This window comes from Phlebotomus papatasi, chromosome 2 (assembly GCF_024763615.1).
Source record: "Phlebotomus papatasi isolate M1 chromosome 2, Ppap_2.1, whole genome shotgun sequence".
In the NCBI taxonomy this organism is placed as follows: domain Eukaryota; kingdom Metazoa; phylum Arthropoda; class Insecta; order Diptera; family Psychodidae; genus Phlebotomus; species Phlebotomus papatasi.
The window spans coordinates 16,202,932-16,216,899 of record NC_077223.1 but is presented as its reverse complement, the minus strand read 5'-3'; the positions used below and the strand labels follow the sequence as shown (position 1 = coordinate 16,216,899).

General features: G+C 32.7%; 1 protein-coding gene across 1 annotated transcript; it reads left to right on the top strand.

Moving 5' to 3' along the window:
• Positions 1-555: 555 nt before the first annotated feature.
• On the top strand, positions 556-11,649 carry LOC129802800 (protein 5NUC-like). Its single transcript, XM_055848901.1, has 5 exons — positions 556-1,064; positions 1,523-1,734; positions 4,963-5,635; positions 10,532-11,203; positions 11,263-11,649. The coding sequence occupies exons 2-5, from the start codon at positions 1,526-1,528 to the stop codon at positions 11,473-11,475; spliced, it is 1,767 nt and encodes a 588-aa protein (XP_055704876.1). The 5' UTR covers positions 556-1,064; positions 1,523-1,525; the 3' UTR covers positions 11,476-11,649.
• Positions 11,650-13,968: the final 2,319 nt, after the last annotated feature.

Sequence of the window (13,968 nt, the reverse complement as noted above, 5' to 3'; positions counted from 1 at the left end):
GAGAAAAACACCTGTCCAAAATAAGAACCACCACCTCACTGATGAATGTCTTAGAAAATTTCCCATTTTTCACACGAAAAATCTAATTCACAAGGCAAATCTCACTTCAGGTCAAATGTACAAATCACCCATAACGTGAATCAACACAATATTCAATGAATATTCAATAATATCACTCAAAAAAAGCGAAGAAACATTGTTAGTACTTCATCACAGCTAAATAAGACTGAAGTAAACACGAAGTTCTGTCATATTTCTCGTAAGCAATTGCTCACACTGAATTTTCAACAAAGCAATTTCAACTAAAATCATATTCAAAATTTAATGTATTTAGTGTCAAAATCTTCCAAAAAGAACAAATATTTAGATAGAATTCATTATTCATCAAATATTGGAATAAAAATCCATCATTTTAATCAATTTATTTTTAGTGTCCAATTTTATCCTCAAAGTGTCCAAAATAAGAAACTGGACAAAATTATGAGCCTTTCCCCTATGAGATAAAAAATTTCGTCAGTAAAATATTTGAGAATCACTGATCTGCACCGGCGAGTATTAAACTTGCCCTTCGTGGCATAAAATTGTTGAGCAGGTTGCTGAATCTGTGGATCAGAGTGTTTGTGTGGTTGATTGTGTGCTGATTGGATGCTAATTAGAGACAAAGTGCCTCTTAAAGAAATAGCCATTCTTATATCATTCTGCGTTATCGTTGGCAAATTGACTAGACACTTTAATTTCACTTTAATGGGCATTCTTTGGGACATCCAGCACAGTGTAATTGGAACACGTGTCTCGGGGAGTTAGTGTGGCAATTTTGAGAGCCATCACGAAGATACCCAACACTGAAAATCATTTTAGTCATCGCCGATCAGTTGTGTGCTTCGGAGCTATTTCGTCTATCTTCCATTTAATTTTTAGCGTTTTCTTTTTTAACCAACATATATTTTTTTTTTTTTTGGAGGAAGAACAAAATTTGACATTGAATTTTGTTGAATGTCTCATTCTTGCGGCAAAACTACATTCTTCTCATACGGTAGAGTGATCTTCTGATCAAATATTTAGAGGTGAGTGTTTTATGGATCATCTGCGTTTACGCATGATTAATGTGGGGGATTAATTAAATACTTAGCATTTTTTCAATGTACTCAGTGGATAAAGTGTGTCAAATTTCGACAGGTGAGAGTGATGATTAAAAAATCGCAGTTTTGGAAAAAAAGTGATCAGTGATCGTGATTGAAAAATTGCGTGTAATAAAACATTTTTTTCTCACATTCTTGGTGATTCAATTAATTTTTCTAATTCGATCAAGCACCGAGATCACTGGACAAAACTTCAAATGCTCACAACGGAAGATAAATTGAATGTAATTCGAGTGTTATCTAATTACTTCAATTGAAAGTCAAGTTGGAAGCAATCGATTTCTTTACCAGGATTAATCTTACCTCTTGTGAATTGCTTTGTGATAAGATAATATTTGGGCAGCTATCAATCACAATGTTTGCGTGATCGTGTCCCTTTCCAGGTAATGTTTCTAGCGCGATTGTTAGTACTGTTGTCCATCGTGGGACTGTCGCATCTGGCACCATTCCAAGAGGGCAATTATGAGATTATAATTCTTCACAATAATGATATGCACGCGCGTTTCGATCAGACCAATGCCCAAAGCAATGCTTGCCGGCAGCAAGAAGAACTGGACTCCAAATGCTACGGAGGTTTTGCCAGAGTTTCCACATTGTGAGTTAATTGATTGATTTAGCACAATTTTACTCAGATATTTGTTTTAAAATTCTTTAGTAACTCTTATGAAAATGACATAATACACAAAATTCTAGACAAAAAACATTTTCATATTTATTTTAATTTTTATTTTTAATAAAACGGAAAATTAGGAAAACAAATTTCACATGACTGCATTACATCATCTGACTAAAATTTTATTGTTTTTGTGTTTAATATAAATAAAATTTTAACGGACAGAAAAGGTTCTATTTGAGAAGTCGACTTTTAAATAAATGCAAACATTAAAATCACAAAGGAAAAAAAAGTTTCAGTTGTTCTAAATTTTAATCTAAATCTGAAAGTTATTAAAAGTTAAAGGATCAACTTATTGTGCGAAGACATAAGATCTACTAAATGTTTTATTTTTTTTAGGGCGTGATTCATAAGGACAAACCCGTGGTAATTCATCAGTAAAAAATCAAATTCGGTCAGTAAAAAATAAAATATGGTCAGTAAAAAATTAAATATGGTCAGTAAAAAACTTTAAATAATCAGTAAAAAAATTAAATTTGGTCGGTAAAGTCAAATTTGGTCAGTAAAATTCAAATTTGGTCAGTAATGGCTCCGGCACACCTTTTAGATCAGGAAAATTTTATGAATTCGAATTTCGGATCCCTTTCTTTCTCACATGTTTTGCATATGTTTATCTCATTCTCTCGCACTCTTCTTCTTCTCTTAAACATCACTCCAAATTCAATTTTGCTCAATCGAATTTGGTATGCGAAAGAATGAGATAGTCATATGCAAAACATGTGAGAGAGAAAGGGTTTCGAATTTCGACTTCATGAAATTTTCCTGATCTAAAAGGTGTGCCAGAGCCATAAAAAATTAAATATGGTGGGTAAAAAACTTTTAAAAAAATCGAAAAAGATTGAATTTGGTCAGTACATTTTTTTTAATCAGTAAAATGTGAAATTTAATCAGTGGAAAATTAAATATGATCAGTGAATAATAATTTAGTCAATAAAAAACTAAAAAGAAATAAACAAAAGTTCAAACTTTGCATATCCGGATAAAAAGTATTGTACATTTCGTATTGCGGAAACTTCGTATTTTAGTACATTTCGTATTTCCTATTTCGTCTGTCCTAAATTTTGCACAAAAATTAAACAGGTGCTACTGATAATTTTCCAAAGCACAGAAAATTTCCCTTTGCCTCAACAGCCGATACAGCGATGAGCAGGTTCTTTATTTTTTACTGACCATTTTTCATATTTTACAGATCAAATTTCATTTTTTACTGATCAATTTTGATTTTTCACTGACCAAATTTGATTTTTTACTGCCCAAATTTGACTTTTTACCGACCAAATTTAACTTTTCTCCGACCGAATTTGATTTTTTACTGACCAAATTTTATTTTACACTGACCAAATTTTATTTTTTACTGACCAAATTTAACTTTTTACCGACCAAGTTTGACTTTCCTCCGACCGAATTTGATTTTTTACTGACAAAATTTTATTTTATTCTGACTAAATTTTATTTTTTTACTGACCAAATTTAATTTTTTACTGACCAAAATATGTGCTGATAAAATTTGACTTTTTACTGTCCAGATTCTTTATTTTTTACTGACCATATTTTATTTTTTACTAACCGTATCTTATTTTTTACTGACCAAATTTGACTTTTTACTGACAAAATTTAATTTTTTACCGATTTTTTTTAAAAGTTTTTTACTGACCATATTTAATTTTTAACTGACCGCATTTGATTTTTTACTGACCAAATTTAATTTTTTACTGACCAAATTTTATTTTTTACTGACCAAATTTTATTTTTTATTGACCAAATTTTATTTTTTACTGACCAAAAAGTCACAACCAAACTAAAATAAGATATGTCTCTTTCTGTCAAATGAAAATTGGAATTTCAATTTAATTTTCAATTTTCATTTGACAGAAAGAAACAGCTACATCTTATTTCAGTTTGAAAGAGTAGGAGGTAAAATTTCAATCGATTGAATTTCACTCAATTTAAAAGATGTATTAGCAATGATTAATGACTCCGTTTAGATCAGGAAGATTTCATGAAATCGAAATTTACAATTCTTTTTTTCCTTTGTTTTGCATGTTTCTCTCATTTTTCACGCTCAAAATCGAATTGAACTAAATTAAATTTGATTTGGCGGTCAAAAGAAGAAGAAGAGTACAAAAGAGTGAGATAAACATATGCAAAACTTTTCAAAAAGTAAAGGATGTGAATTTTGATTTCATGGCATTTTCCTGATCTAAAAATGTTACCAAGCCATAAAAATTTACCTTAAATAAATCATTATAGCTCCAACACTTCTATTAGTTCAGAAAAATTTCATCAACTTCTCAAAACTTTTGCATATATCTATCCCGCTCTTTCACACCATTCTTCTTCTTTTGAATATCACAATACAGTAGACGCTCTCTCAATTGGGCATTTGGGGCATCCGGTTTATAGATAGATTTGATCGTCAAAGCCTTTGTAAATTCCACAAAAAGCTCTCAATTATAAAGAATAACGATAAAATAGGAAGAACTGCAGCGAATTTGAGCAAATTAGCTTTATAATTAAACGTGAAAATTGTCAACAAAATTTTTCGCCTGATTGAAAAAGAGCCGATTGAGCGAGAGCCTACTGTAAATTCAATTTTAATAACGTGTGAATGAGATAGAGATATATTTATGTAAAATGACTGAAAAAGAAAGAGATGTGAAATTCGATTTCATGATATTTTCAAGATCTAAATCTAAAAGATGATAAAGCTTTCTTTATCTGAAAATTGAGCGGACAAGCTAAAAACAGAAAAAATTCATCAAATAAAAATGCAGAATTTGAATTTATACCGTATCAATTCAGGGTTAACAACATCATTAGAATTTCGAAAGGCTTCCGTGCTGAGAATTTTTATGAATTAATCACATAATTTTGAAGATCTTCTATTCTATTTTCGCACACAATAAGATTTGATTCCTTTCTTTAAATTCTACTGGAAATCGGTTTAGTTTCTCTGAAATCGTTCTATCTAATTTGAATGAATCATACTTCCAATTATACTCTAATATTTTGGTATTGAATAAAAAATATTAAGTCTTCTGAAATTTTGAAATTGTTGCTTAAATACCTTTCAAAATTTAAAGCAAGCTGAGTAAATAGAAGAGATAATTACCAATTTTCTTCAATATTTACTCAATAAAACTTTTTCAGAGTTAAAAAATACCGAACTGAGAACAACAATGTACTCTTCCTCAATGCTGGTGATACGTATACAGGTACTCCCTGGTTCACCCTCTACAAGGATGTTATTTCATCTGAGTTGATGAACATCCTTCACCCAGACGCCATCTCCCTGGGCAATCATGAGTTCGACAATGGAGTCGAAGGTCTTGTCCCATTCCTCAACCATGTAGAATTCCCCGTTTTGGCGGCCAATCTCGATCTCAGTCAGGAGCCTACAATGGCTTCTGCTAAATCTCTCAAGCCTTCAACTGTCTTCACAGTGGCTGGTCATAGAGTGGGAGTCATTGGCTACCTAACTCCAGATACAAAGTTCCTTTCAGCCGCCAACAAAGTTGAGTACATTCCGGAGATTATGGCTATCAATCAGGAGGCTCAGAAGCTCAAGAATGATGGTGTTGAGGTGATCATTGCCCTAGGACATTCGGGATTAACTCAAGATCGGGAAATTGCCCGCAGTTGTCCAGAAGTGGACATCGTTATCGGCGGACACTCTCACACTTTCCTCTATTCGGGTGATCAGCCAGATCGAGATATTCCCGAAGATGTTTATCCCGTGGTTGTCATTCAACCAAGTGGAAAGCAAGTTCCCGTGGTTCAGGCCTACGCATTTACGAAGTATCTGGGATACCTCAAAGTCATGGTGAGTTCTTCATTTTTAGAAGTTACCAAATTTCACTGACGGAAGAAGTTTGCGTGATAATTTATTGCGTGATATTCTTTTAATTTTCATTCGTGACTTACAAAGGAATATTTTAGGCCAAAGGTTATTTAAACAAGAGTTTCCCAATTTTTTTAAAATGATTTTCCATAAACATGGAGCTGGGTGGGGCCATTACCCTCTCTACACGATTATGTTAAAAAATCTAAAACAAAACAATTCAAAAATACTAAAAATTATCTCAAGCTTTACTTGCTTGGAAGATCTAATTGTTAAACCCTGTAAACTTTTCAAAAAGCTTAATACCCTTCAGTTTGGATTAAAAGTGAAATATTGGTGATTTTTTTAATAAACCACAAAATCTGATATTAAAAACTTTAAAGGGATTTTTGGAAAGTATTTTAATTAACTTTTCTAAAATAAAAGAGGTACACTAGATCCCGGCATTATGCACATTTTCGGGACCGAAAAAAACGCGCGAAATGGCATTATGCATCGAGAAAATTTGCATACCTACAGGGGCTTTCTTTTGAATTAATTGACCGTTGAACGAATTTCGCGCAGAGTAAAAGTAGTTCAAACAAAAAGATTCAAATGTTTCAACTAATTCAACAATATAAATGCATTAACAAACAGTACATGGCCAGAATTCTTCAATAAATGGTTAGAATAATAAAAAAAATACCTTAAAAAAAAGAAATTAAAATTTTGTTCTGAAAAAGTAGAAAAATGTTTTCAAATTTCCCGCGTCGCACCATAGTATGCATTCAGGCGTATTTCAAAAATGATTTCATAAATTGACTCCCGATGGTAGGCAAATTTGCATAATTGTGTGTGCATAATTCCGTCAGGTGCATAATCCCGAAGGACTTAATGCCGGGACTGAGTGTACAATGTCTTTCGAAAATAATTAAAATCCGTTTAGTAATAAATTTTTCCGGAATTTTCAAAAAAATAGAGAAAAACTTGTGAGATAACACTAATGAACATTTTCCATTCAATTTTTATCAATTATCCAGAATTTTGTATTAGAGAAGGTTTACTTAATGTACTTTTATCACGAAATCCGTAGAGTTATAAAAATCGGATTTATATCTGACCTTTTCCCATAAGAATATTTTTCTTTATCGGTAATTTATCAAAACACAAAGAAGAGTCGATAATGTAGGAGCTCTTAGGAATATTTATGTTCTAAAAAAATATTTAAAAGATCTCTCCCTATCCACTTTTCAATGGAATAGCACCATAAATGAAACCATAATCTATCATTAATCACGATTTATGGTTTATTCCAATGAAAAATGAAAAGGAGAAAACATTTCTCCTAAATATTTTTTTAGTACATGACTGTTCCCAAATGCTTCTACATAAACAAAATTTTTTTGTGTTGATTCTCTTTTGTGAAACACTATTTTCTCACCAGTCAACGTCGTTTTCCAAAACCATAAGATAATTCGTAACACAGACGAAAACAAAGAAACGTTGATAATGCAAAAGTACTTGAGAACAGTCATGTGGTAAAAACAAATCATAAAATTTTCCCATTTCACTTTTCATTAGAATTGAATCATAGGTCCTTTGGCTTATGGCTCAATAGTGCTATTCCAAAGAAAAATAAAAAAGGGAAAACTTTTCTCCTGAATATTTTTTTTAGCACATGACTGTTCTCAAGTAGTTTTACATAACCAACATTTTTTTGTGTTGGTTCTCTTGTGTGAAACACAACTATTTTCTCTCTAGTCAACGTCGTGTTCCAAAACCACAAAATAATTCGTAAAACAGACGAAAACAAAGAAACGTCGATAATGCAAAAGTGTTTGAGAACACTCATGTGCTAAACACAAATCATAAAAAATTTCCCTTTTTCAGTTTTCATTGGAATTGAACCATAGGTCCTTTGGCTTATGGTTTAAAAATAGTGCTTTTCCAGAGAAAAATGAAAAAGGGAAAACATGTCTCCTGAATATTTTTTAGCACATGACTGTTCTCAAGTAGTTTTACATAAACAACATATTTTTGTGTTGGTTTCTGTCACGCCTGTTTGATGGTTTTAAAACATGACAAGGACTGAGAAAAACAGTCGAGACAGGAACCAACATAAAGAAAAGACGATAATACAAAAGCTTTTGAGAACAGTAAACTGCTAAAAACAAATCATAAAAAAATCCCCATTTCAGTTTTGATTGGAATTGAACCATATATCCTTTGGCTTATGGCTCATTAGTGCTTTTCTAATGAAAAATGGAAAAGGTAAAACTTTTCTACTGAATATTTTTTTTGCACATGACTGTTCTCAAGTAGTTTTACATAATCGACTTTTTTGTGTTGGTTTCTATCATGACTGTTTGATGGTTTTAAAACATGACAAGGAGAGGGAAAAACAGTTGAGACAGGAACCAACACAAAGAAAAGACGATAATACAGAAGCTTTTGAGAACAGTAAAGTGCTAAAAATGTTCATTTTTCATTGCAATAGTATCATTGATTTTTCGCGTAGCTAGGCCTTTTTGGACTAAGAAGATTTCTTCATGGACAAATTCCAAGTTGAAAGAAATTTCTTTCAAGAAAATCTAATCAAATGAAAATTTCTTAGTACTGTGTACTAAAACACACGTAGAAAATCTATCAAAATCGGTGCAAAAATGGATCCAATGATCAAAGATTCGAATTTCTTTTCTTGGAGAACAGTTCCTTTGTGGATTTTTGTCTAGGATACCTAAAGATTTTATTATTTTTTTTTTAAATAAGCCCAAATCCATAAAGACAGAATTAAAATTGTTTTCCTCAAATACCAACTGATATAATAGTGTTAGTCCAATGAAAAATGAACGTGTCGTTTTTAGAACTTTACTGTTCTCAAGTGCTTCTACGTTATCGGCTTTTCTTTGTGTTGGCTCCTATCTAGACTGTTTTCCCCTATCTTCGCGATGTTCTAAATCCGCCAAACAGTCGTGACAGGAACCAACACAAGAAAAGTCGATAATGTAGTAGCATTTGAGAACAGTAAAATGCTAAAAACAAAAGAAAAATATGTTCATTTTAATTAAAATAGCACTATAATTCCGAATTTGACACTCCGTTTGCTGAATCCTGGCTACACCCTTAATATTTTAATAGATACAGTTAGTTTATTTTAAAAACATCTCTAAAGCTGTCTACACATTAGACAAATTATTGAAATAATAGCATTTCAAAGTGACATTGAAAAGAAACTTCAATATTGAAGAGAATATTGAAACCAATATTTCAATAATCGCCTACACACTGAACAAATTGACTTCAATATTAAAAACACCAGTCTAGTCAGGGATTCACAGATCTTCTGGGATTTTCTTCCGTATTTTGTCAAGAACACCCAAAAATACCCAAGTTGGTCAGAAGATTTATCCAGCTTTCTCCAGGAAATCCCAGATCTTGTGGGATTTTCTTGTATATTATTTCAAAAACACTTCAGATACGTTTGATGGTCAGAGGATATCTGGAGCTTCCTCCAGAAATCCCAGATCTTCTGGGATTTTCTTGTTCATTATGCCCAAAGCACTTCAGATACATTCTGTGGTCAGAGGATTCCTGGAGCTTTCTCCAAGAAATCCCAGATCTTCTGGGATTTTCTTGTATATTATGTCAAAAACACTCCAGGAATCCTCTGACCACCGAACGTAACCTGACTGGTTTTTGACATAATATTCAAAAAAATCCCAGAAGATCTGGGATTTCTTGGAGGAAGCTCCAGGAATCCTCTGATCACAGAAAGTATCTGAAGTGCTTTGGGCATAATGAACAAGAAAATCCCAGAAGATCTGGGATTTTCTGGAGGAAGCAGGAGTGATGTGTCTTGACTTGGATTTTGATCTTGGATGAGTTTTCATTCATGAACAAGGAAAATCCGGCAGTTCTGTGATGTTCTGAAGGAAGAAGATTCCTGACCATTAACCCATTCAGTCAATATACCAGAAATACTTGAGATAGAATGTTCATATTTTGGGATTAGTTTTCTACAGGTTACTAGATAATTTTTTTTGAAAAGAAATAATTTTTATCCATTATGGGGGCGCAGGGAGCCGCCCTCAAACACGCGTCTTAACGGTCACTGAATTTAAATTCTGTTCATTAATTCATTACAAACTCTTGATTTAGATTGATAGAGTAACTATCCAAGAAAACACATTGGCAACCAGAATTCAAATCAGGAAACAGGATGAAGGTCAATTTTAACAAATTCGACGGGATGTCGCATTTTCCGTCTGCCAGTTTTAACAAAATTTTTGCATGACTTCACGTGAACGGGAAAAGAACAACAAAATGTATTCCCATCTCTGTCGGGCTATTTTTTCCAAGTAATTGAAGGACTAAAGTAACTAAGAATCCATTCCCGACAGAAACTCGAATATCAATTGCCTTGTAATAAATCACCTAAAATCACTCAATTTGCGTATGATGTATAATACCATGGTAAGGAATGGGTTAAAAAATATTGAAGGAAATATCAAATCAATTTGATATTTAGAATTTCTTTGAAATTTTATTTCAATGTAACTTTGAAATTTTTTATTGACATAATTTGGCCTAGTTTGTAGCCATTCAAAATAATGAAATAAAATAATGAATAAAATGTTCCATATTGAAACAAATATTTCAATATTTGCCTACACACTGGACAATTTTCTTTAATATTGAAACATTTATGTCAATAAATCTTTGCAATGTGGAGGCAATCCTTGTCAATATTTGATATTGAAAAGAAATATTTCAATAAATTTGTCTAATGTATAGCCAGCTTAAAGGGTAACGAAACGAATATCTGTCGGCAAATTTCGTGTCAATTCGACAGTTATCGGCTGTCAAAATTCAAATTCAAATTAGAAACCGGTTTTCTAGGTAAATGCAACTGGTAGCGTAGTAGATTGGGACGGACAACCAATTCTGCTGAATTCTTCAGTTCTCCAGGACTCAGAAGTCCTGACAGCACTGCAGAAGTACCGAGCCGGTGTGGACGAATATGGCAATCGAGTTGTTGGCGTTTCAAGGGTCATACTCGATGGAGCATCTTCCTCTTGCCGTTTCCGTGAATGCAACATGGGCAATCTCATTACAGACGCTTTTGTTTATGCAAATACCCTCACCTATCCAGATAACCCTAATTCCTGGACAGATGCCAGTGTGGCTCTCTATCAGGGAGGTGGAATCCGAGCACCTATCGATCCTCGAGCTGCTGAAGGGAATATCACACGCATGGAACTAGACAATGTTCTGCCCTTTGGCAATACTCTCTATGTTGTACCTGTTCCTGGGAATGTCCTTCAGGAAGCTCTAGAACATTCTGTTCATCGATATTCTGAAACTGAGGGATTTGGGGAGTTTATGCAGATGTCAGGTCTTCAAGTTGTCTTTGATCTCGAGAAGGATAGTGGCTCCAGAGTGGAATCTGTGAAGGTTCTCTGCAGTGATTGCATTGTGCCTAAATATGAGCCACTGGTATCATCTCAGGTCTACAACATCATCATGACAAATTTCCTCAAAGACGGTGGCGATGGATACGACATGTTCAAAGTAGCTTTCTTGCCGAATTTTGGCGGGAATTCATGCTAATTGTAAATTTTTGTCCACAGGGCCTCGCCATTCTTAAAACACTTCCGGTAGGAGACATAAATTCAGTGGATCAATTCATTGAGAGGATGAGTCCAATTTTCCCAGCAGTTGAGTGGAGGATCACAATCAAAGGGGAAGTTGAAGAGAACTCAGCGGCTTCAGTGGGCATTTCAGGAATGTTACTTGTTGCAATTCTAGTCATTCAAATCACCTCAAAGATGATCTCAAGTTGATCACAACGATTCCTTCCAAATTACATCATGTTTCTTTTTAAGTTTTTTTCGGCCAAGCAGGTTATTTTTTTTAAGCTCTTTCACTTCTTTTGTGAATGTGTTGTAAATAATTAATAAAAAATCTGCCACAGAGAGGACCAAGATCAAAAAATAAAGGAAAATAACCAAAAAAAATCAAGCAATTTCATTCACTTTTGCAAGATTTCTAAAGCGGATTTTTCTAAAAATTATACTTTTTAAAAGTTGCAGAAAATTATGAGGTAAGTTTTTGGTGAATTTGTTAATTAAAATCATTTTTTTACTTAAATTTTTAATTTTAAAAAATGCAAAATTTTAGATACTGAAAAACCGGATGATTTAAAAAGATTACAGTGATTTGTCAGTTTTTTTTTAAAGTTATTTACTGCCTCAAAAGAATTTTTTTCTGACTTTACTGACCAAGCCATCCATAAAGACAATTTTTAGGGTAATTTTTGGAATTTCAAAATAAAAAAAAAACAATTAAAAAGATTTAGCTTTGACAATTTATTAACAATTTAATTATTTAACAGTATTTTTGAAGATTATTAATTTGATTTTTTATTATTAAATTTTAAGAGACGTGTGCCAAGTGCCAATTCCTTATCTCTATAAATAGGTTTGTCAGGTTTATCAAATATTCCAATTTTTACCAAAATTGTCAATAAATTCTCATAAATTTTCTCAACGAAATCCTCATAATAGAATAAAAATAATGAAAAAGTGATAACTGCAAAAAAAAGTAAATAATAGGCAATTCAATAATAAAGCAAAAGACTACAATCTACAATAAATAAATAATAGAGAACAATGTAATGAAAAACTTTTTCAAAGGTATAGATAATTTTATAAAAGAGCTTTAACATTAAATAAATAAATAAATTAAAAGCTGATTTAGCAACCAAAAGAGTTGAAGAAAACATTTTAAAAATTAAATACATAAAACGGTAAGTATAATAATAAAATGTGAAACAGATGCATTCATTGGAATGAATTAAAACATTGAACAGTATTTTTAAATATTCATGAATTTTTGTCGTTATTTGTTTGCGTAAATTGAAAGATTACTAAATACTTTCTTGTTCATCAGAATCTCTTATAAAGCATTTCTCCCGAAGAAACTTATGGTCGATCAGGATCACATAAGGTGAAAATTTTTAAAAAATGATACAAATACTTTATGATTTTTTTATATCAATAACGGTCCATCCTGGGATATTGGTGTCAAAGTATAATGTTTAGAGCAGAACTCTAAGAATATTTTCCTAGAACAACCCATGTACTTATCTCTTCATTTTCCCTGAAATTTTTCAGTTGTCTTCATAAATCTTTAAATGTTCTTAAAATTTATGAAAAGGATATGTGGGATGGCTTGTCTTCTTGGCTAAAATATTCTCCTTGAAAAAAAGTTGAGATCATTGAAGTTTAAGGGGGCGAAAAATATATGTTATCAAGATTTTATTAGTTAAATTAAGACAGAAATACCAACACCTTAAAAAGGGGTGGCAAAGCGTCCCAGGCTTTGCAAAATGCTCGAACTCCTGACTTAGATGCTATACCTCAAAAGTACTTTCGCATCATTTACCGTTTACCGGTACTCAACCGATTTGAATCGATTCATAAATCACTCAATAGATTCCACAAAATAGTTTGAAGAGTAATAAAAATTATATTCGAACAAAAATTATTTATCGATAAATAACCGGTTCATTACCGGTTTACAACCGATTTGAACCGACTTATAAATCATTCAAAATATTTCCCAAAATACACCTCAGGAGTAATTGAATTTCATATAAAAATTATATATCGGTTATGAACCGGTTCAGTACCGATTCAAAAACGAATCAAAACCGATTGGAACCGGTTTAGTTTTATAGAAAATTCCAAGACCTTTCCAACGAGCCCAAATATGAGCCCCTTCGCTTGATAAATGCGCTCCCTAGTGTCATTTTAACCTTTGACCTTGAAAAACCGTTATTACGAATGATTCAACGGTATTTCCGTCTTAGGACGAAATGTCCGCTTGGGTAATCTCTAAAACATATCCAAAAATGAAAAAAATCGCACGACACGTTTTGAATCAATCCTAAAAAAACATGGTTTTGGATGGAAAGGGGAGGGGTGGGGAAAAATGAAGGGCATGTTAATGATCCTTGGAACGACTTATGGTGGGTTCCCCAAAGGTACCTAGTCGCTATCTCTTACCGTTTGGCCTTTAGCGACAGCCAGACGGACAGACAGCTTGACGACATTTCTCAGAAATCGTCTGAAACGTGAATGTTGAGAAAAGTGGTCTCCGGGGACTGGAAGGTGGAAATTTTCGGGGGTGAAAAAATCGAGGGATGTATTGTATATACCGCTCTCTCCGTGAAGTTCGAGTAGTAAAAAGAATATTCAGTCCTTAACTGAATTTATTATTTTATTAAAATTCCCTTGATGATCCTGCCCTTCATAGATTTGAAGGATATTTAA